The 26,273-nt window shown below is 38.2% G+C and overlaps 2 protein-coding genes across 4 annotated transcripts in view; both read left to right on the top strand.

The window, feature by feature from the left end:
* Positions 1–553: 553 nt before the first annotated feature.
* fancd2 (Fanconi anemia complementation group D2) lies at positions 554–19,863 on the top strand. Of its 3 annotated transcripts, none has more exons than XM_015388324.1 (44): positions 554–611; positions 808–868; positions 1,758–1,892; positions 1,976–2,043; positions 2,133–2,239; positions 2,362–2,422; positions 2,526–2,578; positions 2,665–2,743; positions 2,854–2,978; positions 3,064–3,151; positions 4,051–4,155; positions 4,239–4,339; positions 4,438–4,549; positions 4,972–5,007; positions 5,258–5,404; positions 5,491–5,625; positions 6,189–6,320; positions 7,690–7,797; positions 7,888–7,997; positions 8,078–8,132; positions 8,384–8,503; positions 8,633–8,706; positions 8,939–9,076; positions 9,157–9,257; positions 9,350–9,465; positions 9,545–9,653; positions 9,960–10,058; positions 10,127–10,221; positions 10,294–10,452; positions 10,536–10,652; positions 11,959–12,087; positions 12,181–12,299; positions 12,400–12,510; positions 12,668–12,798; positions 12,879–12,978; positions 13,459–13,581; positions 13,769–13,862; positions 13,957–14,028; positions 15,977–16,015; positions 16,106–16,180; positions 16,452–16,526; positions 18,900–19,046; positions 19,126–19,218; positions 19,701–19,863. In XM_015388324.1, exons 2-44 carry the CDS (start codon positions 808–810, stop codon positions 19,770–19,772), a joined length of 4,326 nt encoding a protein of 1,441 aa, XP_015243810.1. In that variant the 5' UTR covers positions 554–611; the 3' UTR covers positions 19,773–19,863. The 3 variants fall into 3 exon arrangements, with proteins under 3 accessions (XP_015243810.1, XP_015243809.1, XP_015243808.1); XM_015388323.1 differs by lacking the exon at positions 554–611 and adding an exon at positions 675–731 and having other exon boundaries at positions 10,297–10,452; XM_015388322.1 differs by lacking the exon at positions 554–611 and adding an exon at positions 675–731.
* Positions 19,864–21,484: 1,621 nt separating this feature from the next.
* LOC107093330 (testis-expressed sequence 264 protein-like) overlaps positions 21,485–26,273 on the top strand; it is a 101,128-nt gene continuing 96,339 nt past the window's right edge. Inside the window, exon 1 of the mRNA XM_015388327.1 lies at positions 21,485–21,950. Coding sequence (XP_015243813.1) covers positions 21,693–21,950 — 258 coding nt within the window. The 5' untranslated portion in view covers positions 21,485–21,692. The remainder of the gene's footprint in view (positions 21,951–26,273) is intronic.

The raw sequence follows: 26,273 nt of genomic DNA, 5'->3' as shown, positions 1-26,273 counted from the left end.
CATTTCAAGGTGACCCCAAACTTTTGAACGGTATATATATATATATATATATATATATATATATATATATATATATATATATATATATATATATATATATATAGGGGAATATTTGATTTACTTCTCCCCCTTTTCCACTTCGTTTATTTCTACTTCTTATTTTTAATGCAACATTTTTAAAGCACCCTTTTACTCCACCATAAAAATTTATTTTTATCTTATTTAAACATTCTATTTCTTAAACAGTAATTTATTTCTGCCTCTAACTTTTCTGTTTCTTTACCCAAAGGATTTTCGCCTGCCCTTTCATTTCCTTCTCCTCCTTTTTTCACTTATCTATGTTTTAATAAACCACACGCCCTTATGTCGAAATCCTCTTAAAGGCGCAACCATGTAGTTTGTGTTTTTTTTTTACACAAACTAGATGGTTTCATTTCTCTAGAAATTAAAAAATATATTTAAAGTCGAGTGCCACATTCATCTCATTCCTTGTTGCTAGCTACACGAGTGGGAGGTGCACGGGTTGACGTCATGACGTGCTGCGCAGATTGGCGCGAGACTTGTTTAGTAACGTCTTCCTGCTGCTCCTCTGCTGAAGATATCCTGGAGAAGTATGTATTGTTATTTAATTAGTTGCGATTATAAAGTCTGTTAAATGAATACTCGTATGATTTTCAGTTCGTGTAGACATGTTTGGACTATATTTAATATTCCCTAATTATCTAATTCCGGTTCGTCGCTTAAATGTCTTAATTTGTCTCTCTTTCATCTGCTTTTAATGTCATTAATGTTGTTATAATATTCCAGATGATGCGCAAAAAACGACGCTCCTCGGTGGAAAAGGAAGCGGGAACAACCAGCACCTCTAGTAAGTTTATAAATGTAATCTCACACAAAACTCATAAATCGGTTAGCTTTTAATCTCAAGCTAACGTTACAATCAACAGGTAAAAATGTTTTTGCAGTTTTGATAAATTTAATATTCAAATCTAACAAAACAATCCAACTATACAAAACATGTTTTATCACTGTTACAATCATTGATAGTCAAATAATAACGAATACAGCCAACGAAATGATTGACGTCCTCTTTAGTTGATCAATATCCCCAGGAACTTGTATTAAATAGAATGCTGGTCAGCTAAGATAGTTAACAGCATAGGAGAATAATAATTCACTTACTCTGCTATTATGTACTGGTAGAGCTGGAATTAAGATCTTTAACATAGCTGTAACTATAACAAACAAGAATGGTTGTGGACCCATGTTTGGTGTTTAAATCACACACATTCACACTCTACATGTGTTGAGTTTCTTTATTTGTACAGACTTCAACAGCTACCCTTAATGTTGCCAGATTCTACTTATCAACACATCTACAGTAAAATATAATGCTGGGTTTGGCATAAGATGAAGGACTAGTTTTTGGAAAAGAAAAAAAAAATCCATGTCAACTGTTAAGCACAGTTGAAGATTAATGGTGCTATGGGCCTGGTTTTCCATTAATTTTGTAATACCCTGTATTTAACTATAATGATAAACATCAGCTACATCCGATATTGTGGTGTGCATTTCCTCTATCCAAATATCAACCATTGACCTTATAGTCAAAAACACGTGGCCAAACCATCTGCTTGACCGCCGTCTGTCAGGCTCTTATTTCCACTCCATCATCAGGCCCAGTATCTGTGTCCTACAGGATCAGCCCCCTCATAGATGCTTTTGTAATGCAAGTGCTGCTTTCCTTTTGTTCATAGAGGCAAAGAAGAGTCGCAGGACTGGCCACCAGCCCAAAGAAGTTTCCTCAGAGGAGACAAACGAAACTGTTTTTGTCACTTTTGTGAAAGAAGCCGGAGTCAACTTGAAACTCGATGGCACAGCTCATGAGATCGGTAAATGCCCTCCAAAGTGTGAAAAAAGAACAATGATGAACCTAATTAAGTCTGTTTACTTAAATCTTCTCTTTTTTGTCAAGTTGTTGACCAGGTAGTTTTCCAGAAGCGAATAAGGCAACAGCTGCAGAAAAGCCCCCGATACCCTGGTGTGAGTATTACACCTTTAACTCTTCTGTAACAGTCAGCAGATGTGTAACTGATTCTCACATCCATCCAATCACCTCCTCCCTCATTTAGATCCTGAAGGAGTTTATAACAGCACTGGAGGCTTACATTGAAAACCCAGAAAGGTTTAAGAATTGCCTTTTTCCCTGTGTTCCACAACAATCCGAGGACGACATTTGGTAAGCCTTATGCTAACACTCAGGGAATCAGATTTTATACCAGGCATCTTTCTGTGCACCGTATGGTTATGTTGATTTCAGCAAAGTGCAACACACGACCAGGTTTCTTCTTTTTCCTGCAGTTCTGTCAGCTCATTCCAGGAAAGCCTGCTCAGAATGTTATTGGGCATCGAAATGCTGCAGGTTTGTATGCTTAACCTATTAGAAGATTGTCAAATACATAAAAAGAAATCTTCCCTGATTGGATTCTCTTGGAGTCTTTAATGGTTTACAACTCTTCTTGCAGACTTTGATAATAAACACCTTGCTTGAAAAAATCCCTGAATTTATGCTTGATGGGTCAGTATTTTACAACTTTAGTTAATGAATAACTATTGAACAAATACTTTTCATAAACATCTTTTTTTAAATGATTTAATGCATAGCGCTGTGGATGGAGGATTTGATTTTCCTCGTATGATCATCAACCAGCTGAAGTGGCTTGACAGAGTCGTAGATCCAAAGGTGAGTCCTTTGCCATTTATTTAACTTACTAAAGTTTTAAACCAACTTTCTCTGTTTGTAATGATCTATGTCATCTTGGTGGTATTATGTTTAGTTCTCCTATTTTGCAGGACCTTGCAGTGAAGCTGATGGAGCTTGTGTCAGTAGCCCCTTTTGAGGTGCAGCGTGACATCATCACCAGTTTACCAGAGATACTTGAAGACTCTCAGCATGATGACATTGCCAGGGAGCTCAAGTATGGACGTAAAAACATTTACTTTAGTGCTGTTATTATTTCAGTCTGCCTGGTTATTGGATGTTTTTATCTCTTTTCATTGTAGTGCTTTACTTCAGGAGAACACTCAGCTAACGGTCCCCATCCTGGATGCCCTCTCCAGTCTCAACCTCTCATCATCATTACTGACAGAGGTGTGGAGGCTGAAAACTTAATTTGTTCCTGAAGTAAAGATATGCAAAAAGCCTTAAAAGAGATTATTTATTGTAGTAGCATCATCTTAGATGGCAAGTTTTAGAAAAATCTTATATTTGACTTGATTACTGAACATAAACATTCGTCCTTCATGCACATTAGAGATGATCTAATCAGGTTTTTCTGGACTAATGCTGATCTTGGATTTGAGGTTTACCCTGTTGGTTCCACCCCCAAAAACAGAAAAGGATGTGCTGCAGGTTATTTTAATCAGAGCCGGTAGTTTTGAGTCTCAAGAAGTTACAAGATTTTCCTTATTTGTGTGCTGGAAATAACTTTCAGAACCACAATCAAAATTTTATTAAGCTTAAAAGTTCATTTGAGATGTATACTTGTAGTTGATGCATTCAAAGACCAGGAATGTTGGTGTTTTGTAGTTTTGATGCTTTCTATAACTTTTTTAGCTAGGAAACCCTGCTTCTGCTCTCTGGCTTGTTGGCTTTTCTGTCCTCATTAACACTATGAGCACCGCTGGGAGCTCATAGTGGGTTAGCTGAAGAGGAGAGAGCCTAGCAGAGGAGCCATGACTTGTGATGCTCCCTCTCCTGTATGCTTTAACTTTATGAAACCTTATAGAAGAAGACTAACACTTTTATATTAAAATAAAGGGGTTGTAAAAACATTTGAACAGCAGTGGAAGAATTGTTGAAAATAATTATTTCTGATCATTTTTTGTTCATACTCAAATGTAAGGTGGAGTTTTCCTCAAATTTGCAAAATGGAATCATATAACAGAGATGTTTACCTTATGTTTCTTTGCAGAACTTTACCAGGGATGCCAATCAGTGGGACCTTTACTGTGCAACACTTCCTGACTGTTTAAAGATGTCTGTTTCAGGTCCGCGATGCAGTTATGGCCACACTGGGCTCTGTGCAACTACAGGATCTACCTGTGGTGGTCAAATTCATCCTGCATTCTGTCTCCGCCTCAGATGCATCCGAGGTCAAACACAGAGTCTCATCTATAACATATCACTGGTCATTTGTTGTTGGTTGTTATAAAAATAAGCGTTTGTATGCCTTCAGGTGGTGAATAATCTGCGCAAAAAGCTGGTACTAGAGCAGTGCGTCCTTCCTCCAGTTCTGCAGGCATCACAGAGCCGCATGAAGAGCAAATCAACAGCAGGGTAAAAAAACAGAGCGCCTCAACTCTGTTATATATTGATATTAAACATTTTCATTTAAACAGGTTCAGAAAGTTCTTTATTGTTGTTTTTGTCTTTAGTTCTGCTTCCACAACTGCATCCGGCAGCAGTCAAGACTGCGTCACGTTGATACTGGACTGCATCAAGTCAGCAGTTCGGTTCCAGAAAACTATTTCTGAGGCATGGCTCAAGGTTTGTAATTAATTAATTCAGAACCTTTGAAAATCCTTTTAAATAAAGAAGGCTGCACAGTGATGCAGCATTTAGCACTGGTCTTGGGTTCAAATCCCAGCCTGGCTGTCCTTTTACACCTGTGGGGTTCTCTCCAGGTACGTCTTGAATGTGCATGGTGTGTCAGTTGTGCTGTTTAGACTATGTAGAAATGTGTGATCACACATGATTGTCTGTTGGTGGAAAATTGATGGACTGGCGATGATTGTATGAAATAAAAGGCAGAAATCTAAAGAAAAGTCTGGTTTATGTTGTAAAGATTAATAGGGTTGTAAGACCTTCAGGGTATATTTAGTTTTTATGTTTTTGTTTTTTTTTAAACTTGGGTCATAAACATTTTGAATTTTCAGTGCTGTTGACTGAACTTTGTTTTTCATCATCAGGCAATAGAGTCTGTGGATGAAGTCGAAGACCACAAGGTAAATGCAGTTGATGGGGGTTCAGTCTGTCCTCAGCTGAAAAAACCAAGCGGTTTGGGAACATGATGCTTGAATGAGATGACTTGTTTGGTCTAATTCTGTCCTTCTCACCTACACCGCCTTCCTGTTAGATCTGTTGATCCTGTCACTGATATGACAGAGGCTGTGTCAGGCACCTGCGGCTCTAATGCTTATTGTCGCATGTTGTGTTTGGATTTGAGTCCCAATAATTTCCATGTCACCATATCAGGTTTTAGATCTGCTGCTGCTCTTCATCCTCCACTGCACCAACGCCAACCAGAGCCGCCGGGGGGCAGAGAGACTGCTAAAGCTTAAAGTGAGAAAAGGGCTCATTCAGGAGGCTCTGCTACAGAAAACCTTCAGGGACTACTCTCAGGTGGGGCAGTCTGTAAACACATCATCCTCTGTAAAGCAAAATTACCTCCCTTCAGATTTAAAGCCTGGTAATTGCTGTGTTTACAGGTCCTGCGAGGGTACTTCCCCTCTATCCTGGCTCTGGCTCAGAGTTTGGTGCGCTCCCCTGATCCCTGTGTGGTGCCTTTTGGTGGGCAGATGCACAGAATCTCTTTCACTGTGTTTGACGCTTACTGCCAGCAGGTGGGGTTGTTATTCATTGAAAGCCTGCATTTTACATCAACAAGCCTCAAAGTGGTCTTGGTTGTTTTCTTCTTGTAGTGGAGATATTTTGTCCAACAACAGATAACAACAGATAATTAAGTGATGTTTCATGTACTGCCTGTTGTGTAGAGTATGAAAATTGGGCGTAATGACTCCAAGAAGTATATTCTGGAAACTCCAGTTGTGGTTTGATCTGATCCTAATCTTTTATTTTACAACAGCCTGTCCCTTCAGAGCAACGGAACCAAATTAGATTTAAATTAGGTTCAGAATGAAGCTAAAAAGTAGCATAAAGACAGAGTACATTGTGCAAGAATTAGAAATTTTTTTAAGATAATTTATCTTAACTGTTATGTATTCTGATATTCATGTTAAACACAATGGTTTACATATATGGATAATTGTTCAAATGTAAGATGGGGAAACAGGGAGGGGTAATAGCAGTAGGCGAGTATGAAATGAGGCTATGAATTTTGGAGAAGGTAAACTGAATGAGAAATGAGTCGGAATGATTTTGTTCTGTATTGGTTTGTGTTTTGCAGGCGGTTGTTGGCTCTCTTGTGACTCATGTGTGCAGCGGTGTAGGTGGGGAGGTAGACGTGGCGCTGGAACTGCTCTGCAATCTTGTAATGGAAAAACCCACAGAGATGGCTCTCTATGCTGTTTTTGTGAAGGTAAATGGATGCGCAGACGTTTTAAGTTGATTGGAAACTTTGTCCCTTGGCTTTAAAAAAACAAAAAAAACAAAGTGAGACTTCAGATCACTGTAACTTCTGTATCTAGACCAGTGTTTGGCAACCCTGGTCCTCCAGGCACTCTGCCCTGCATGTTAATTTTGATATTCTTTTAGTTAAAATATTTTGGGCCTGATCTCCAGAAGGTTTTCTTTTTTTTATATTTTTTTCTTGTAAGTTTTTGAACTAACATCCAAATCGAGCAAATTCATAGGTGGAGGATAAGCAAATGTAAACATTTAACATGTGCAAAGGGAATTTTCAAATTAGAAACTCAACTGCTGCTGCAGTTTTGATGTCTGCTGTCATTGTTGCTGCAGTTGTTGTCTGGATTTAATAAAACATAACCGTGCACAAAGCATGTTTATGTTTTATTACATTCTAAAGTGCCTAGCTTGTTTTGCAGTGTATCGTGTCAAACTGCTGTTGAGAGGAGCTATTGGCGACAAACCAGGTGTTTTTGTAAGCTGCTCCTGTGTCAATTAGCAAAACAGAAACATCTTTTTCATGTTTAATCATATTTTATATTCTCTATTTAGGTTTACTTATTTTCATCATTTTATTTTTATACTTTTGTTTGTAGCACATTACAGTATGCTACTTACATATGGATAGTTCCAGTTCCTTCCATCTGGTTCATTGCTCAGATTTCCACTCACTAGAAAGAACCGATTAAAAAAAGGCCTTTGTTGCATCAACCGCTTCAGAAGGAAAAGGTAGCTTCCCAGTAATGTTTTATATGATCGATTTTACTCTTTTCCTTTATATATGTATATTTTTATATCGTGTAATTTTATGCATATTTTATGTATAAAATTTGTCTTCCTGCACTTCACAAGTATTTGCCTGTTTTGGGGAGAAATAAAGTAATTGATTTACCTATTTTAGGTGCACTACAAATATTATTTAGTATTTAAGTTATTATTTTTGAAATAATTATCAATATAGCCTTTATCTCCCTGGCTTTAAACCTCATATTTCTTTAACTCTCAAAACTGTCAGTATTGCACACAATCTGTTAATTTTAATAGGAGGAACCAGATCTTTTTTGCATGTTTTAACATTGCGCAGCAATCACATGCAACAGGCCCACTTATTGCATGTACTAAAAAAACAATGCATTTGCAGTTTAGCACCTTTAATTTAGAATATTTGAAGACCAGACACTTGGCATCTTCTGTCTGTGACAGACCCCACCATCTGGAATAGTGTAACCGAAATTAACACCACCCTACCCATCACTTTATCATTCTATTAAAGTTGCTCATCAGTCGGTTCAGGTTTTAATCAGTCAGTCTCTGTGCCAAAGGGAATCCTGGACTACATGGACAATCTCACTCCGCAGCAGATCAGAAGACTCTTCCATCTCCTGAGCAGAGTGGCGTTTGGGCAGCAGCAACAAGGATCTCACATCCAGGTGAAAATTCATGCATTCCTAGTCATCAAAGCCTGTCTGTATCTATCTGTTAGCATCCCTCCATTCCTCTGCATCTTTCTGCTCCTGCAGGACGACATGCACATAGTGATCCGTAAGCAGCTGTCCAGCACGGTCCCCAAATACAAGCGTATAGGAATCATTGGTGCCGTGATGATTGTTGGCAGCATGGGAGCCTTGAGGTAATACATTGGATACACTTTATTTTTGTTATTTTAATCTTAAATGTTCTATGTTACAGTCTCTCCTTTCCCAATCTCAGGTCTAAAGGGAAGGAATCACAGGGTGGCTCTTTGCCTCAGGAGACACTAAGACAGGTATTTAGCGATGATTAATTGTTAATGTAGCATCTTAACTTAATGCACCTGTGTTTGGGAGAGCAACTGTAGTAACTACAAAGGTACTATCTAGACGTAGCTGATCTAAGCTTCCATCTTCTTCCTGTATAAACCCGCCACAGAAAATGATTTTAAACCAATCAGTGTGTAATGTAGAAATTATTTTTAATTATTTTTTTTATTATTTTCATTTTTTTTTTTTTATTAATTTTTTCTTTTCCCTTTTGTAGGTGACGGCTCTGTTGGAGCTGGTGAAGTCAAGCAGTGAAAGCTCTCCAGAGGCAGCGGCTCTGTACTACGATGAACTGGCCAGCCTTATCTGGAGTTCTTCGTTGGACCCACAGGTGCAGGTGTGTCTCACCAACCTCTAACAAAAGCAAATTTCTACCTAATATATTTATTTAAAACATTTTTACAAGTAAGGAGTCTCACAAACAAGCATTTTATGTTGACTGTCTTCCATGTTTTTTTTTCGACAGGAAATGATTGGAACAAGCGTCCTGGATGACTTCCAAGATGATTTTGTGGTGGACGTCGGACCTGAAATAGCAGGGTTAGTTCTCAGTTGTTAAAGACATTAAATGTACACATTTAGCCATGTTAGTCAGGTAGATGGCAAGTTTATATGGGTAGATATGCATCTTTTGATTAAGGTAATCATTTAAAGGGCTGTAATGTAAACTGGAAAGATATAAACATCTTGTTACTTCTAACATTCTGTAAAAGTGGAAACTGTCCAAACCTACGCCATGTTTAAAGAGGCTCTGATCCCTTCTTTGCTTCAGGTCATTCCCCCTTCCAGCCTTTGCCATGTACAACCTAGACGAGGAGGAGAGCCAGGGATGTATCGCCATCAACCTGCTGCCTCTACTGGCCAATGAAACCCAAAACAAAGTCGATTCTCAGAGTGGAAAACAACAGAAGTCAGTGATTTAGTTATATAATTCATTTAATGCAGATGTCCCTATAACTGCTAATATCTTGCATCTATTTTCTGTGGCAGGCGGGTGTCCCCTCTCTGTTTATCCCCCTTTTTCCGCCTCCTGAGGCTCTGTGAAGAGAAAAGACATCAGGGAGACCTGGAAGAGATTGATGCCCTCCTTGGTGAGAAAAAAAGAAAAGCAAATTGTTGTTTCCTTTGTTTGTATTTGTCTAGTTTAAAATAGTCCTGCATGTTTCGGTTTTGTCCACCACAGGCTGTCCGCTGATTCTGACCAACATGGATGTAGTGGATAAAGTTGAAAGCCTGTCGAAAGCTGAGAGGGAGTTCCTCTGTACTTTACTGTTTCACACCATCAACTGGTTCAGAGAGGTAACAGCGATTTGCAATAAACAAAATAAACATCTTGGTTTGTTAAAGAAATAAATGTGACGGAAGTTTGCTTTCTAAGGTGGTAAACGCCTTCTGCAAGCAGAAAGAAACAGAGATGAAGATGAAGGTGATGACTCGCTTGCAGAACATAACTTTTCTGCAGACTCTGTTGGAGAGGGCTCTTGCAGGTGCAATTTTTGTTTGTTTTTCCAATAACTTGTGTAAAAAAATTCCCCCACCCAGTAATTTTCTTGACCCATTAACTGTAGCGTCCTTCATATAACTTCACATTTGCAGCCTCATTCTGCTACAGTAAGGCCACTGTGTGCTATTATATATACCGGTATTTAAATGTCAGCCTAGACCCTCCAAAGGCATAAAGAACAGCAGCTGATTTAATTTATGCTTTTTCAGGCATTTTAAAATCCCTTTTGTTGATTTTTGTTGTGGCCAGTTAACAGGTTAAGTAGTTTTTTTCTCCCTCCTGCTCTCAGGAATGTCTGGGTACATTCCCCCTGTTTGTAACTTTGATGGAGAAACTACAGATGGGATGACATCCAGTTTTGGAGTCCCTGTAAATAAGACAAAGAAAGGTAATCAAAGCCTAGATTTTTTTTTCTGTGGTGTTTCAACTTGTATTTAACTCTAATATCATGCTTAGATGGAACCGGGAAAAAGAGAAAGGCTCCAGGTAAGAACGTTCCAGAAGGAGTCTCTCAGCCTGAGGAGGGTACTGAAGCAGATGAAACTCAGCAGGTAATCCTCTTTATCCCATATAAGTCTGTTTAAAGCAAGTAAATATGCTCAATGTGAATCTAAAATGTCCAGCAGGATCAGCCAGAGAAGGAGAAGGAAAAAGAGATCCGGCCTGGTGTCAGTTTGGCAGCATACAGGCCCTTCTTCAGAGAGCTGGACATGGAGGTGCTCAGTGTTCTGCAGTGTGGTTTGTTGTCACGCTCACTGCTAGACACTGAGCTCCACACCAAGGTAGTGTTAGCAATCATTGATGCAATTCTGGTGTGGCTTCATTGCCTCTATCATAAATGTATGATATTGTTTAAATTTCCTAGGTTCGAGAGGAGGTCCTGCTGGGCCCGACTGAACTGGCCTTCCTGCTAGAGGATATGCTGCACAAAGTGGAGTTCAGTCTTACAGCTGCCCCAGCCAAGAGAGCTCCTTTCCTCAAGGTAATGCTGAAAAGCACGAAAAAAGAATAGAAATATACTGGAACAAATTAACAAACAGTAATAGCAAAAGGGACGGCTGTCGCTGATCAAAAACCTAGTTTTTGCAGAAAGAGAAAAATCTAAAGGTTTTGTCATTTTATTAAATGTATAAATTGCTTAAAAATAATGCCCCAAACCAGACACTGGCATGAAGGGTCTTGCCTAAGGACCCACACTGGCAGCTCATTCACCCCAGCTGGGATGCAAACCCAGGCCTCCTGTTTGCAGGACGACTTACTTTTAAAGGAAAGCTCTATGTTTACACCTTGAAGCTTTCTCTCTCCAATTCTTTCCTGAGAAGAACTCATTCGGGACAAACTCTTTACATAACAACTCATAATGCACAGTATGTGTATTAAATAACCAAAAAAATGACAACAGATTTTGATAGAAATTGTAATCTTACTCAGATCAGAAAAGTCGCTTAGGGTTACAGAAAGCAGTGGTTACCAACCGCGCTTGAATCTTGTTGAAGTGGCCCCAAATCACAGTTAAAGATGCATTTTATACAACTCCAGTCTGTCAAATCATCACATCATACATGTTTGTAGTTGAGGAGACATCCATGGCTTCAGTCTTATCAAAATATTAAGATATGTTCTTAGATCAAGCACACCACTCTCATTCAGTTCCCAAATCTTTGCAACGTGCTTAATGAAGAAAACTTTATCCTGACAGAGGACCTGTCCTAGTTAGATAAACTGGTTGGAAAAAACATTAGTTTTGAAACTTAACAGGCAGCTAATATTAGGGTTTAAGAGACTTGCACATCCTCAGCAGGAATAATCCTATCTGAGTTTTGTCAAAATCTGTGTTTCTGTAGTTTTATTATTGCCGTCAGCTTTGCTGTAGAGGCTGAAACCCCATCAGTACTTTGATCAGTTATGGTTCACCTATTTTCAGAGGAAATAATAAACAGGATAACCCTCAAAATCTGTGTGGTTTTTGCCAATCACATTTAGGATCTCAAATATTGTAAAATTCCATCATAAAGCCTTTATATTTACGCTCATGCATCTTTCTCCTTTTTGTTACAAAATAGACCAGAGATAGGCTTCTATTGCAACAGCCTAGCTTTAGCTTACATGCGCCTCTTAAATGTTAACTTTCAACTTGAAGTGCATGTTTACTTTGAACCTGATGCTGTAGTCATGTTGGGTCGAGTCTCCACCAGTTATCTGAACTTGTAGAAGAAACATTGAGCAAGATGAAAAATGATAAAGCTGTAAAACAGAAACCTGTACCCTTCCCTATCTTTCTCTTGTAGGCGAGGGCTGATAAAACCGTGGGATTCTCACATCTACAACAGAGGAGTACTAAAGATATTGCCTCCTACTGTGTCCAGCTACTGCCTGCCCTCTGCACACACCTGGAAAACTGTCATAATCATTTTCAGGTACAGAATCAATAGATTAATTTTTTTTATTTGTGTGTCATGTCATTAAATCCTGCTTTAGAAAACCTGTTAAATGTTTGTGTCTATTCACAGACGGTGCTGTCGGAGAACAATGGGGTTGTGGATGGGCCTTCAACAGATGTGGAGGAGTACCAGCTGATGACCTCAGGGTACCAGCTCCTCCTGCAGGTCATCAATACCACCTTCAGTTGGTGAGCGAACTCTGAGTCCTAAATCCACAAACCTGGATGTTCAGGGTACCCTGGTGGGCTTTTTTGGTTGTAAAACTGTTTTATAAATGGCATCTATCAGGTCTGGATTCAGCCAGCCGGGACAGCGGAGCTTGTTGAAGAAAGCTTTGGGAGTTTTGGCAGGACGACTGAAAGAAGGGGGTCCTGAACTGACCCTTGATCAGCTTGTAAGGTAGGTAACAGTTTGTTATACCTACTTTATACCTCATTCTTCTAGAGATGATTCCATGTGTTTGTATGTGTTTTTTTTAATCTCATATTTAAGGTCCTTTTTTAATGTATGCATCCGTGTTATAATGGCAAACGTTTTTTTATCCTTACTGTTCTAGGCACAGTTTTGAGTACCTGCTGAACTTCCGCAGTACGATGCCGAGCCTGAGCACAGCTCTGTGTCTCTCTCAGCTTCTGTCAACGCTGTCAGAGAAGGGAGGAAACCCTGGTGCCTTCAGAGAGCAGATTGGTGAGGCATGGGAACCTCTTATAAATCCTATAGTTTATAATTCAACAGGTCATGTAACAGGTCTGATTTTTGCGTGGCAGCTTCCCTGGCACGTCGTTTCCTGAGCCAAGGTTGGGTGACAGCCAGTGGAGAGAGAGAGCGAGGCAGTAAATTCAATGAAACACTTCACACACTCCTAAGGTAGGTCTATATCACAACAAATAAATGTGAACTTCCTGCTATTTTTCTTTTACTATTTGTGTCACTATCACTGTATTGCAATGGTCTCTGCTTCCTGATTGAAACTGAGACTCTAAGGCCCTCATGTACTTGTCACACACATCACCCCTGCGGTACCATCCCGTCCCTCCATTTAGAAATACCCTTTTTATTTATTTAAAATGTATTTATTGAACTTTATTGATGATCACATTAGAGAAATTCACCTCTGCATTTAACCAATTCGATTGGGGAGCAGTGGGCTGCCATTGTGTGGCACCTGGGGAGCAGTGTGGGGTTAAGGGTCTTGCTCAGGGACCCAGAGTGGAGCTTGTGGGGATCAAATCTGGTACTTGCAACCTTCTCAGAGCACAAGCGCACTGCTCTAACCACTAGGCCCACACTCCCCCAACAATGTAATGTAAAAAGTATTTTTCATAACGTCTCTCTCTCTCTTCACAGCATCTACCTGGAGCACGTTGACGATGTTCTAAAGGCAGTGGAGGAAATAGCTGGAGAAGGAATCACTGAGCTCATCAATGCAGCCAAAGATGAGAGCTCTGCATCCTGGCCCACTCTGAGCAGGCAAGTAATTCGAACTAGTTCTCATTTACTCATAATGTTTTCTTTGCTGGTAAATATCTGTAGCAGCAGAGCACTGAGCTACATGTTCCATAAAGCGAAGTTGTAATCGGTTTATTTACCAAATTAAAAAAAACATTATTCTGACATTATTCTTTTTTCCTCTTCATTACCTCATTGTTCTTTGCAGGCAGACATTCCTGGTTTTCTATAAGGTTTTGATGGCTGAGCTGGAGAAAGCTGTCAGGAGGATTCCTCCGGGTAAAATGAGCGACAACTCTGAGGTCAGACTCCTGCTGTATCCCTGTTTGAAGCATCCATCAGTCTTTCGTGTGATTTTTATGAGTAAGATGGTAAAGCTCTGTTTCCATCATTTAGGCTCAAAGTGAGAAACTGCTGACATGGAACCTGGCTGTCAGAGATTTTCACATCCTGGTCAACCTCGTGAAGGTAGGTCACTTATTATCCATCCATCCATCCATCCATTATCTTACACGCTTGTCCCAATTGGGGTCGCGAGGGGTGCTGGTGCCTATCTCCAGCAGTCAATGGGCGAGAGGCGGGGTACACCCTGGACAGGTTGCCAGTCCATCGCAGGGCAACACAGAGACACACAGGACAAACAACTATTCACACACACACCTAAGGACAATTTAGAGAAGCCAGTTAACCTAACAGTCATGTTTTTGGACCGTGGGAGGAAGCCGGAGTGTCACTTATTATCATAAAGCTGTAAACATCTACATTTTTAATAATAAAATAATTGTTGGCCTGAATGACTATTATTTTTTTTTTTTTCAAAATTCATGAATCTTGTTAGTTTTAAAAAACTAGATGTAAAATTTTGATTCTAATTTGGACGTTCTACACTACAAATAGAATCAAGGTTGTTCCTGATACTCAAATACCTCTTTTTAATGTAACTTAGTAAATTAGGGAAGAAAAACATGCCTTTGTAGACTTAGTTATTCAAATTGGACATTTAATCTCTGGTCATGTTTTTCAAACTGCTTAAGCCCCATTTTCACTCCCCATTTGAAGCTGTGCAGAGAACAGTCCCAGCACAGTAACCGCGATAACTGTTGAGTGTTAATTTAACACAACAGAACTGGACCGTGCCAGACACAACCGAACCGTGCTAAATCTAGTACTAGTTCAACAGTAGGGCTCGTCACGGTTCAGTTGTGGCTTGGTTCTCTGATAACAAAGAGCACATGAGCAGACCGCGTCATCTCCTATTTACAGTCAGCTGACTCATTTCATGGGTTGTCCAGCATGTCCAGCTTTTCAATTTACAGATCTCTTCAGCTGTTCACAACACAAACTTCTTCTCAGCCTATTAACAATAAATCACATCAAAAGAACGTGTTGCTACCTGGGATTATGCAGGGACTGAGGCTCTCATTGAAATTTGGGCAGAATACGCTATCCAGGCACATAAGTTCCTGAATGTTATGGTCGCTGCCATTTTGGTTTGCATAATTCCCACCTTGAGAGCTGTAGTATTGTTAACCACCGATAGGAGGCGAGGAACTGTGCTAGCGTGATGTGTAAATGGTTGAAAGAAGCAAGCTTGTCGCAGTTAAGTGATCCAATCTCGGTCCAACCTCAGGTTTCAGAGGGGTAGTGTAAATGGGTCATTAGTGTTTTAACCAAACTAGGCCCTCGAATAAGACATAATTGGTTTGGTTTTAAACAAACAACCAGCAAGGCTTCAGTCTGACTTTAAAGGAAAACCATCTGAGCACCAGTTTTAGCTATCGTTTAAATGAGGCTTTTAAAGCAACGATTACTGGGTAATCTGGGGGTATCATGCCGTGGGGCCATTTTGCTCTCAGTGATGCTAGTTATATTTTACATCTTAGGTGGAATAATTAAGGAAAGAGTGTCCCCAAGCTCTTCAACTCCATGTAAAATTACTAGATGGTTTAAACCTTCACCCCAACTGGGCGAAAACGATCCCAGACAGCAGCTAAATGTTTTAAGATGGATACAGAGTAACGTTAAGCTTGTGAAACAGCCCTGACCTAAATAGAAATAAAAGGACTGTGCTTCAAAGCTGAATCTGGCGGGACACCTATCAATTTAAAGTATCTTTAATATTTTTTACCAGAGAAATCAAATACCCAGCCAGATTAAAGCCAGATTAAAGTTTGGGCTTTTAATTGGTATGGAGGTAATTATGTGAAACCCAGAATTCATAAAACATTCATGCCAAGAGTAAATGGTGGTAAACTGCTGACCAGGACAGACTTTTAACCAAAATTATCATATTCTATATTTTTCTTTAATCTTTAGATTCAAATAAACAGTTTCAAGTCACATTTGACTTGCTCTTATTGTTCTCACCCAATTCTTAGTAAATTTAAAAGTCTTTGTCCTTTTGATCTCCTTGTAGGTGTTTGATTCCAGGCCAGTACTTAATGTGTCTCTAAAGGTGAGCTCTGTCTGCTTTCTGAGGAAGTATTATTAATTTACAGCGGGTGCTGTTACTGTTAACCGAGAATTTTTTTTTTACTTCTACTAGTATGGCCGCCTTTTTCTGGAGTCTTTTCTGAAGTTGGGAATGCCGCTGCTAGACTACAGTTTCAAGAGGCACAAGGTAGAAAAATAAAAGCTAGTGTTATGTTTGGTATGTGTTGTTATGACTCCTTTTTGAAAAAGTACTCTGAAAAGAATTTTCTACCCCAAGCAATAATGTCATTTAAATGTTTGTTTTATTTCTGAACACATTATACCCCTGTGTATTTGCATCAGTTTTATGTGCGCTTTTCAATATAGCAGCAAGTTGGTCCTTAAGCTAAGCTGAAAAGTGGAAAATAGTGTCTAAATGTAAGTGTATTTAATTACTGTCTGTGAATTGTTTTTTAAAGGAGGATGTCCAAAGCTTGCTTAAGACTTTCCAGCTCAGCACGAGGCAGCTCCACCACATGTGTGGCCATTCTAAGGTGGGAACAGATATATTTCTGCTTACCTTTTTACTCCGATGGGGCCTTATCTTCAGAAGCATCTGCCTGTTTTTGTCTCCGTTCACTAGGGGTTTTAAGAAAAAATTGATTCTGTCAAATATCACAAAAATAATTTTGGCAACAGTCGCATCAATATAAGAAACAGAACAAAAACAATATTGCAATATATCGTTGGATGATATTGATTTAAAATATGGTGGCCTCGATCATAAATGTAAAAACATGTACAGGCAGGCATCCATTTCATTTTATTTATGCCGCTGTCACACCTTGACGATTTAGACAGTGTATGCTGACGTACAAAAAAATCTGGCAAAAAAAACTGCAATACGTTTGATAAGTTATGGGTCAGTTTTTCATAAGTTATGAGCATGCTAAAGCACACTGAAGCACGCTGGCACACATCGACATATGGCAACTATGTCGCTGTGTGGATGTATGCCAGTATATGCTCATACGTGGACCATAGGTTAAAGGTAAGTTATGTAATTGTTGACACACTTTAATTGTAAGTTACTCATAAGTGGTGGTGTCTAGCTTATCCAAAAACCTATGAGTAACTTGTGCATAACTTATCAAGAACCCCGATGTCCTTGAAGAACTTATATCTAACACATATCAACGTATTTGACGTGTTCACAGACGACAAATTTTTCATCTTTGTAACTATATCACAATATATAGGTAACTCCATATTGTGGTATGTATTGTATCTGCGTTTTCTAAATGCAAGGACGTTTTTAAAGGTCTCTGCAACTGAAAGTCTATCGGTGGTTCATGGACATCTGCAGATATCCATGAACCACAGCGCTTGTGGCGAATAAGCACTGTTTGCAGATGTCGCACTAAAGGCAGTTCCACCTACACCAGCCGGTTCTCTCGGCGCAATTATTGGTGTTCGGTGCAGAAAACGTTTGAACTGTGTGCAGAGTTCACACCAGCACTTGCTTTAAGCAGACAAACACTGTTGGAATTATTAATACAACTGCCATTTCTACAAAACCTGCACGATCTCTTTTACCTTTTACAAGAACCATATCTGTGTTAGAAAAGCTTCTCTTCCCTCGCACTGATTAGATGTAAACAGAGAAGTAGGCTAAATGCAGAAGATGATCTAAAATTAAAGTTTTCCTCTGCTGATCCAGACAGGCACACCCATCTCTTTAGCTTCCATTGAATCAAAATACTCCTGCCTCCACAACCTCTGATCTCATGGTTAAACTGAGCTGTTACTATGTTATTACAGTTGTTAATGACTCAGTTCAGCTGTTTTTCCCCTTACTGCAGTTCAGTTCATAATGCTGCAATTATTAATATATTGTCCACTGAATTTGCTTTCCAATGAGTGTAGCTGTTGAAGTAAATACCTAATAAACTGCTTTCAAACTATACATGAACAGCTGTGTCTTGCTTGAAAACTAATCTGAGAGATGTTTGAGAACCAATGTGCTAGACCATGGAAAGAGAGGTTGGCATTCTAGCAGCGTTCGATTTATGATTTGTAATTTTTCTGGTGCAGCACGAGCCTGTTCAGCAGCTCCTACTCAGTCCTCGGTTTATCCTGTTTAGAGGCACATATCTAATAACCAGGTTATGCATTTTTAAATAGAGAGACAGATTGCTTTCTGATGTGATGACTCTTAACTCATATTTTAAATCTCTTTAAACCTACATGCTCCCATTAACCTGCCCCTTTGCTGCTTGTACAATCCAACTTCCTCAGACAATAAAGGATATTTTAATTCTAATCTATTTTTTACTTTTCTTCTTGGGTTGATCGAGGGTGAATGTTAAGAACATTTAGATGAAACCTGGTGCAAACATTGTTATAACAGAACAGTAATTCTTTCTAGAATGGCCTAATCTGTACCCTATTATTCCTAATGAAAATAAATGGAGTACAATTACAGACTGGGTCAGTGCCAAGAAACCAACACATTTAAATGGGTTATAGCAGGCATGTCCAAAGTTGGTCCTCGAGGGCCACTGTCCTGCAGGTTTCAGAGGTTTCTCTACTTCAACACAGCTGATTCTAATTATTGCAGTTCAACAAAAGCCTGTCAATCAGCTACCAATGAATATCAGCCGTGCTAAGGCTGGTAACCTCTAAAACCTGCAGGACAGCGGCCTTCGAGGAACAACTTTGGGCTTGCCTGAGTTATAGGATTTCTTAAAGGAAATGTGGTTAAATAAAAAAAAGGCTGATATTGGTTTCCTAATTCTTTGTTTACAAATTCAGTTACGTTGTATTGTTATTCCACCTTTTTATGAATTATTAAGATCCCATGACCATTGTTATTCATTTTTCATGCTCAGTGTATGTAAACTGTGTCTGAATGTGTTGTTTTTCAGATTCACCAGGACACCAGCTTGACTAACCACGTACCAGCTGTAAAGAAGAGCCTGGAGCTGTTTGTTTACAGAGTGAAGGCCATGCTGATGCTCAACAACTGCCAGGAGGCCTTTTGGATGGGAAACCTGAAGAATCGAAACCTAAAGGTTACACAGGGTTACATTTTTATCTGTCAGTGCATTTTGGTTTGCAGGCTCTAAAACAGTCATGTGATGCACCTTGCAGGGTGAAGAGATCCTTTCTCAGAGATCACAGGGAAGTGATGAGGACGATGAGGAAGAGGATCAGGAATTACCACCGGAAAAGTCAGATGATGAGGTACCATTTAGAGAAAAGTACTCGGATAGACTGCACTTTATCTCCTCATCAATATATCCATCTATTGTCTAAACCCACTTGTCCATGCATACATCACAGGGCAACATGCAAAGTCGCATCCACTCATAGCTAAGGGAAATCTAGAGAGACCAGTTAACATACAATCAAAAATGATTAAATACATGTGAAGTCTGTGCAGAGACCCCAGGCTAATATTTGAACTAAACACGTTGCTGTAAGGCAATAATGCGACTAAATATACCAGCAGACAGCCCATTATGTTTTTAACAGATTGAAATACAAACCACACAGCATTTCAGAAAAACAAACTTTTTTAGGGTATGAAAAATATTGCATTTGATTTGCAAAGTCACATTTAAAAAGTAAATATAGGACAAGGAAAAAAAGCATTTTTAAAGTGTATTCCATATTGTATTTTTCAATATATCCTTCCTTCCTGTTGTCTTGTTTTTTCTCCACAGGGACAGGAAAGTGATTCTGAAGAAATCCCCCGGATCAGCAGACAGGGTGACAGTGGAGAGGACTCTGATTAGTACTTGTTTTACTTCCTCTTAAGTCTCCTTTACAAATTAAACTCTTTTCTTTATTAAAAAGATTTAATTGTAATTTTTGTGCTATTAAATGTGCTATTAAATGCCAATTGTTCATGTTTTTTTGAGGCAGTAATACTCTGGACACTAAATGCTTCATGTGATGTGTTTATGTATCTTAGTAGAGACTAAGCTTATTAAAATGCTACTTTTATTTTTTTGTTCAGAATACAATGTTGTTTTTCAGTAAATAAAACATCCATGTAAAGCCACATATTGCTATTATCATCTTTTGTAACAGAAATCTGATAAATTGGTTAAATGTTTTTTTTTTCTATTTATTTTACCTTTTTACAAATGATTAGACTTGAGAAAAGAATCGCGCAGTGGGTCAGTGATTGTCTTTCTTCTATCTGTAATAAAACTTCCATTCAGGTCAGTGAATCAAACATTGGGAGTAACACAAAAAGTCCACAAAGATTTAAGTAGTTGGCACAATCAGAGGTGACCTACTTGGAGCCTGAAGAAAATGACTATAACAGCATTAACATACTGTTCCAAGTTGTTAAGTTCGTAATTAGGAACTGGACTGTAAAACTAAACACAAGTAGAGGTTGGTATATTGAAATAAGCAGTACTCTAATTTCAATGCAAGAACATGTTATGATGTAATAAAGTTCTGGATCGAATGAGTTAGAAAGCATTTAAGTCATAAAGTAAATATACATTTGATATTTATATAAAAGATTTACGTAAAAGTTTAAAAAAAAAAAATCTATATATAGACTCAAACTCACTGTGGATCCAGACATTTGAATTGAGAAAGCTTCCTGGAGAGGTGGAGAAACGTCTTCAAATCTTGGAAACCAAGTCCAGTGGATTTTTTTGAACTTTTACGGAATGACTATGACCTGGATGACTGAGAATCTTCATCAGCTATCCAAATAAGATTTTAATTAGGCTTATAAATGTTTTTGAAATAACTGATTAATTTGTGTATTTAATTCAAATTATTTGTGTATAAAAAGTGTATTTAATTATTTCAGTATTTGTATAGGTTGACAAAATGCCTTTATTTGAATTGGTCAGAAAAAGCAAATCTAAAAGGTGAATTACATTGACCATGAAACCCAATACAGAAGTCACCTTACTAGAACTCTCCAGTTTAATGGAATCAGTTGATGTTCATCTAATGAACCTCTCTGAACGTTTCACTAATTGCATAATTATATTTTTGGGAAAAACAAAGCTGCAATAATGTATAGTTTGGATAACTTATAAACAGTTTTTTATACCATATTGTAATTGCCATTATTATGTACAGTTCTATTAATAACAATATATTTATATTTTCTTACATTTTAGTCGAAATATATAAAGATATGAATAAAGTCAATGGATTTTTATTTTTTGTAATTGGACATATTTGATGCCTTGTAGTAACTAGTCCAAAGTGTGCAATGCTGCCACTGTTTCTCTGATGACAGCCTGGGTTGTACCACTATCAATACAATTGAGGGGGATCTTGTGCTATTAAAACGTGTAGTCTCGTCTTTATTAATGTTAAACAATAAATTAACAGGAAATCCACAGTGTTTCTGTATTTATATAATTTTTTGTTATTTCAATGGTGGAATTTAAGAACAGATTAGTTTTATTGTTCTTACCTTAGCGCCTCACTCCCCTCCGAACTGACAACAACAGTTCGACCGGGAAGCGTGCTCCACTGTTTGGGGAAATACCTTTAAACAGCCATCTCTCCAGACTTCCAACAGTTTTTCAGCTTTCACTTTTGTCTATTTGAGGATAACAGATATAGCTGCGTCATTTTTAAAAGAGGACATCGTCTTTCTTGGACCGTAACATTTTGCCTGTCTCTGGAGGGGAACGGTTTGGTTTTGCTCTGTCTCCTGCAGCTGCACCATGTCCGACTTCATCCTGCTGCTCCTCATAGGCTTCCTCTTGCTGTGTCTGCTGCTGACGGTCGGTGGGCTGCTGGTTTACTCGGGGCTCCTTTCGGACGTGGTGGTTAAAACGGGAGCTCCTCCGATTAGGAATGTCACCGTAGCCTATAAGTTCAGGGTGGGCGCCTACAAAGACTGCGGTGCTTTCTTCACTGAGTGCAGCAGCATCTGCCCAAAGCTCAACTCCATCGGGATTTACTACGATGACCTCAAAAAGGTGAGACCCCGGGCCCTCAGAGCCCATAAAGGACATGTTAACTGCACCTGACCCCATGACATAACCGGGAATGTTCCCTGCATGCTGATAAGGTGGTTCTGGAGATATGCTCTGTTTGACCTGGACCAAAGTCAGACAGTTGGTGATCAGGTAGTTGCATTGCAAAGAAAAGCCCATTTGACGTTTTGGTTTTAAATGCAGTGTGCACACATCTATTAACTACGGAAGAGGATTAGGGCCACTGAAGGAAAAAAAAAAAAAAAAGTTAACTGAATTTTAAATTTTATTCCAGTTTAATATGGGGAAAAACACAGAATTCTGACCTTGCTCTCATAATTCTGACTTTTTTCCCCTCATAATTCTGACTTTAATCTCAGTATTCTGACTTTAATCTGGGAAATACTGACCTCATTCGCAGAATTCTGACTTTATTCTCAGAATTCTGACTTTAATCTGGGAAATTCTGACTTTGATCTCAGAATTCTGACTTATTTCCCATACTAAACTGAAATAATATTTAAAAATCTGTAAACTTTTTAAAAAATTTTCAGTGGCCCTAATCCTCTTCCGTAATTAAGAACAGTTTTCTTGCTTTTTTTTTTTTTTTTACTATCTTGAGACTTTCTACAATAACAACCTAATCATTTTATGCTTGGTCTGTTTTAGTCAACTTTATTTAAATCCTCCTTTTAATATATAATTGAAACATTTGTCAGAAATATCAGATAATCTGTATTTGCTATATTCAGTTACCGTAATACCAAATGTATATTTTTAGGACAATAATACATAAAAGATGTACAAAGGAATATTAGGGAATTTGAAGATTCTTCCCAATATGTCTCCAACTGTTAATGTGATCTTTATAAATGAATGGGAGAAAGCTCTGTGGTAGTTATGAATGTTTTCTATAAGCTAAACATGTTGAAAACTTCTACTTTTAAGTAGTTCAGGCATTTAAGTATTTGTTTTGCTATTCAAATAAAACAATGGTCTGATTGATGCAACATCAAAATATACATTTGTATAAAGACTATCTTCAGTATAACTTCCTTGAATTTTGGGTTTTACAGACCCCACACAAAATAAAATGTTACCAAATAGAAAAAAGGCAACAAAAAAGTCACATTAAGATTAACACATTTTTTTTTCTCCAAGAAATTTATAGAATTTTGAGAATTTCAACTGTATTTATGAAATTTATCTGGTTTATTTGTTATTTTATGTTTTTATTTCTACCCTAACATAAGGGAAAAGGAAAGGCATATGAATCCAGCAATCAATCCTGTTTTGTAGGAATGAACAGCAGGATAAACGCAGCTTTGAATCATCTTAGAGTAAATCCCTTCCTAACAGTGTTAAGTTCCTCAGCTGGATAAATCTAGTAAGCCTTTTTATTGTAAACACTATTAAAGTGGAGCTTTCTGGCTTAAGGTATTTTCATTGTAAAGGAACATGCCCTGTACATTTTACATGTTGCGTTTTCTGTAAATCAAAACCTATTTTTAAGGTTAGTTCTTTGCATAATAGACCATTTAATAGATCATTTAGAAGTTTGTACAAATTTGGCAACTTTTCTAAATCCTGAGCTTTGATTTTCAATCTGGGCTTCTGTTGCATCCTGACTATTATCTACATTTACACAAACCTTGAATGCTTTATAGGAGAAATAAATATATAACATCTTGAAACGGAAACATACCTGCAGTGCTCATATTTGCTATGATTTCTCTCTTTCTCTTTAAATAAATTCTATAAATAAATTGGTGGAAAGAGTTGGAAGTCTGTGTTCAACATCAGCTGCTCATCTTAATCGTAACTTGAAAGGAACAGTTCGAATGATCAACAGTGCAAATAATAAAAGAGATGTTGTTTGGTGTGCATTGCTCAAGGGAATAATGTGCAGACAGTCTTTTTAAGGAAGTGGCTCTAAAGCAGGAAATAGTCAGCTGTTCAGTTGCCACGTTTCACTGGTGATATTTTTTCCTCCCTCTCATCTGCAGCTGCAGGCATTCTCAATTTGTTGGTCTCTAAATTAAAAAATGCAAGCATGAGAAAAGTAGATCTTGTCCATAATAGACCGCTGAATAGTTTGGGACACTTTCATTTTCATTCTGACTTTTGAGGCATTATATTTTTGCAAGAAGCAACACGTCCCTTTCTGTCGACCTGATTGAAAGCCAGAGTTTGCATAAATGTTAGGTGTGATCTGTGGTTGTTTGCTGCTATCTTCTATGCTTGTGTTTTGAGTCAACAAGAAATGTCCTCACAGCAGCTGCTGGTTAGACAAGACTGTTTAACATCCAGGCTAATGTGGAAAATAAAAGTATTCACCCAATCAATAGTTTGGAAGAGCAAAGTAGGAAAAACTGTTGACAGCTTTTATTTTTTATGTCCTAAACTTTGATGATCATGAATCATTGGCATATATTTTTTTACAGCTGGGAGGGTTAGATCATGTGACCAACCACGTGGCACATTTGAGACATTTGTCCAAACAGCCAGCCGTTCAGTCTATCTGGTGGACAAGTGACAAACGGACAGGTTCAGTGTCTGTTTCTTTACGTTTATCCATCCTCAGCCACCGATGTCGACCCTTAAGTTTGAGCTCTTCAGAGACTGTGGCACATTGACCAGACTGTGTTTGTTTTTCTGCTAACACCAACCAGCTCCCTGTCCTGCTTTTCATTCACAGACTTTTGTAGCGTGGCCAGTTCAGAGTCATTCCAGTGGAAAACTGAGGCAAAGCAAGTCTGGAAATGTTTTCTGTTGATTTTGGAGAGATGGCATCACAAGGAGCTGGATGACTGTAGAGGGGATGGGTCTGATGCCTTCTCCCGGAGATGGAAACGATCCTCTCCATGAACAGTGTGGTCTTGGAGGCCAAGCAGCCAAATCTCTCCCACCTTTTTGTGTAAATGATCAGCCCATAAATCCTATTATATAACCCTTAAACATGTTATTACAGGTTTAAGGGATTACAGCTTATAAAAGATCTAAAACCTTAATTGTATGATGCTCCCCTTAGTTTGTTATGTAACATTTGAACAATTTCCCACCAAGCAGGGAAACAAAGTGAAACTGAGAGGCTCCACCCATACAGCTGAACTTTGACTAATAGAATAAAATGTCTAATACACCAATTGCTGGTATTATGTTACTCTACGGTTGGATGCACTGCTCTACCTCTCCCATGAATGTTAAATTGGCTTGTTTTTACTAAATATAGATAATTTATATCAATGCTTCACAAAGTTAAGTTTGGTTATATTTGTATGTCATCAAACAGAAAGCATTGAGATGAGCTTTAGACCAGGATTTTTTTTTTTTAATGTAATTGTTTTATTTCTTCTCCCCTTCTTAACATGGTCTATCTAAAGAGTTTAAAGCTCAAACCAGTGATCATTGGAGCCAAAAGTTGCTTTGTTATTTATCGATTCTCTTGGGAAATTAAATATTATTAATATTATATGATGTTCAATTGGAAGAAATCTCTACACCGAGTGGCAATCTCCTTTTCACACTTGAAATATGTTCTGGATATCTCTAGACAGATGCATTGACCGGCTCATAGTTTTATTTATTTATTTTTCTTGTATTGTATTCATTAGTGCATTCAGCAGCCATGCCTTGAGATCATGTGACGTGCATGCATTGCATCTCCCTCCGTTTGTTATCCATTCTTAATATTTTTTGGGGATTTATTTATTTTATGCTTATATTGAGACGTGTCTAACATTTGTTACATTTGTATAATTTTTAGCATATTAACGGAGGAAGAAAACACACTATGGGATAAAAGAATCGGCCCAAAGAATTAGCAGCAAATGGTGGGGATCAGTCAGACTAATGTCAAAATAATCAGAATGGGCATCGACCTTTAAAAAAAACCTGAATTGGTCACTCTTAAGTCCTGGACTTTTCAGTAGTGGCTATAAAAAGCTGTTTCATAGCTGTTATAGTCCCTTATTTTTCTGACATAAAAATAGATTTCTTTTTTTCCTGTTGCAAAGGTCACAAAAATGTTAATCATTTGTGATCATTACTTCCAGAAGGTAAGACATAATTAGCATATAAGAGGTTCTTTTACTTGCCGTACCGTTCCTTTGTAATAATACCTGAGAACTAAGGAAATTTGTTCTTGTTTTTGTAAGTCTTTTGTCTCATCAGTTAGGACGCTGAAAGCCCCACTTTGCTTTACCTCTTCAATAATCTCCTTCCTGACCATCTCAGCTAGCACCTCCAAAATCTCATGTTGAATCATGTGACTTGTATATTTGGCATTGTAGTTGCGAAATGTCCTTCACTGTGTTGAGAAGGATC

Source organism: Cyprinodon variegatus, unplaced genomic scaffold (assembly GCF_000732505.1).
Source record: "Cyprinodon variegatus isolate N-32 unplaced genomic scaffold, C_variegatus-1.0 Scaffold420, whole genome shotgun sequence".
NCBI lineage: Eukaryota > Metazoa > Chordata > Actinopteri > Cyprinodontiformes > Cyprinodontidae > Cyprinodon > Cyprinodon variegatus.
This window is presented reverse-complemented; position numbering and strand designations above follow the sequence as displayed.

Bases quoted from the DNA above. Each gene is read 5' to 3' on its own strand.
- fancd2 (XM_015388322.1), top strand. From the start codon at position 690: ATGTTTGGACTATATTTAATATTCCCTAATTATCTAATTCCG. The intron at 4,340-4,437 runs GTAAAAAAACAG...TTTTGTCTTTAG, and splicing joins AAGAGCAAATCAACAGCAGG to TTCTGCTTCCACAACTGCAT. The intron at 16,527-18,899 runs GTGGGAACAGAT...GTTGTTTTTCAG, and splicing joins ACATGTGTGGCCATTCTAAG to ATTCACCAGGACACCAGCTT.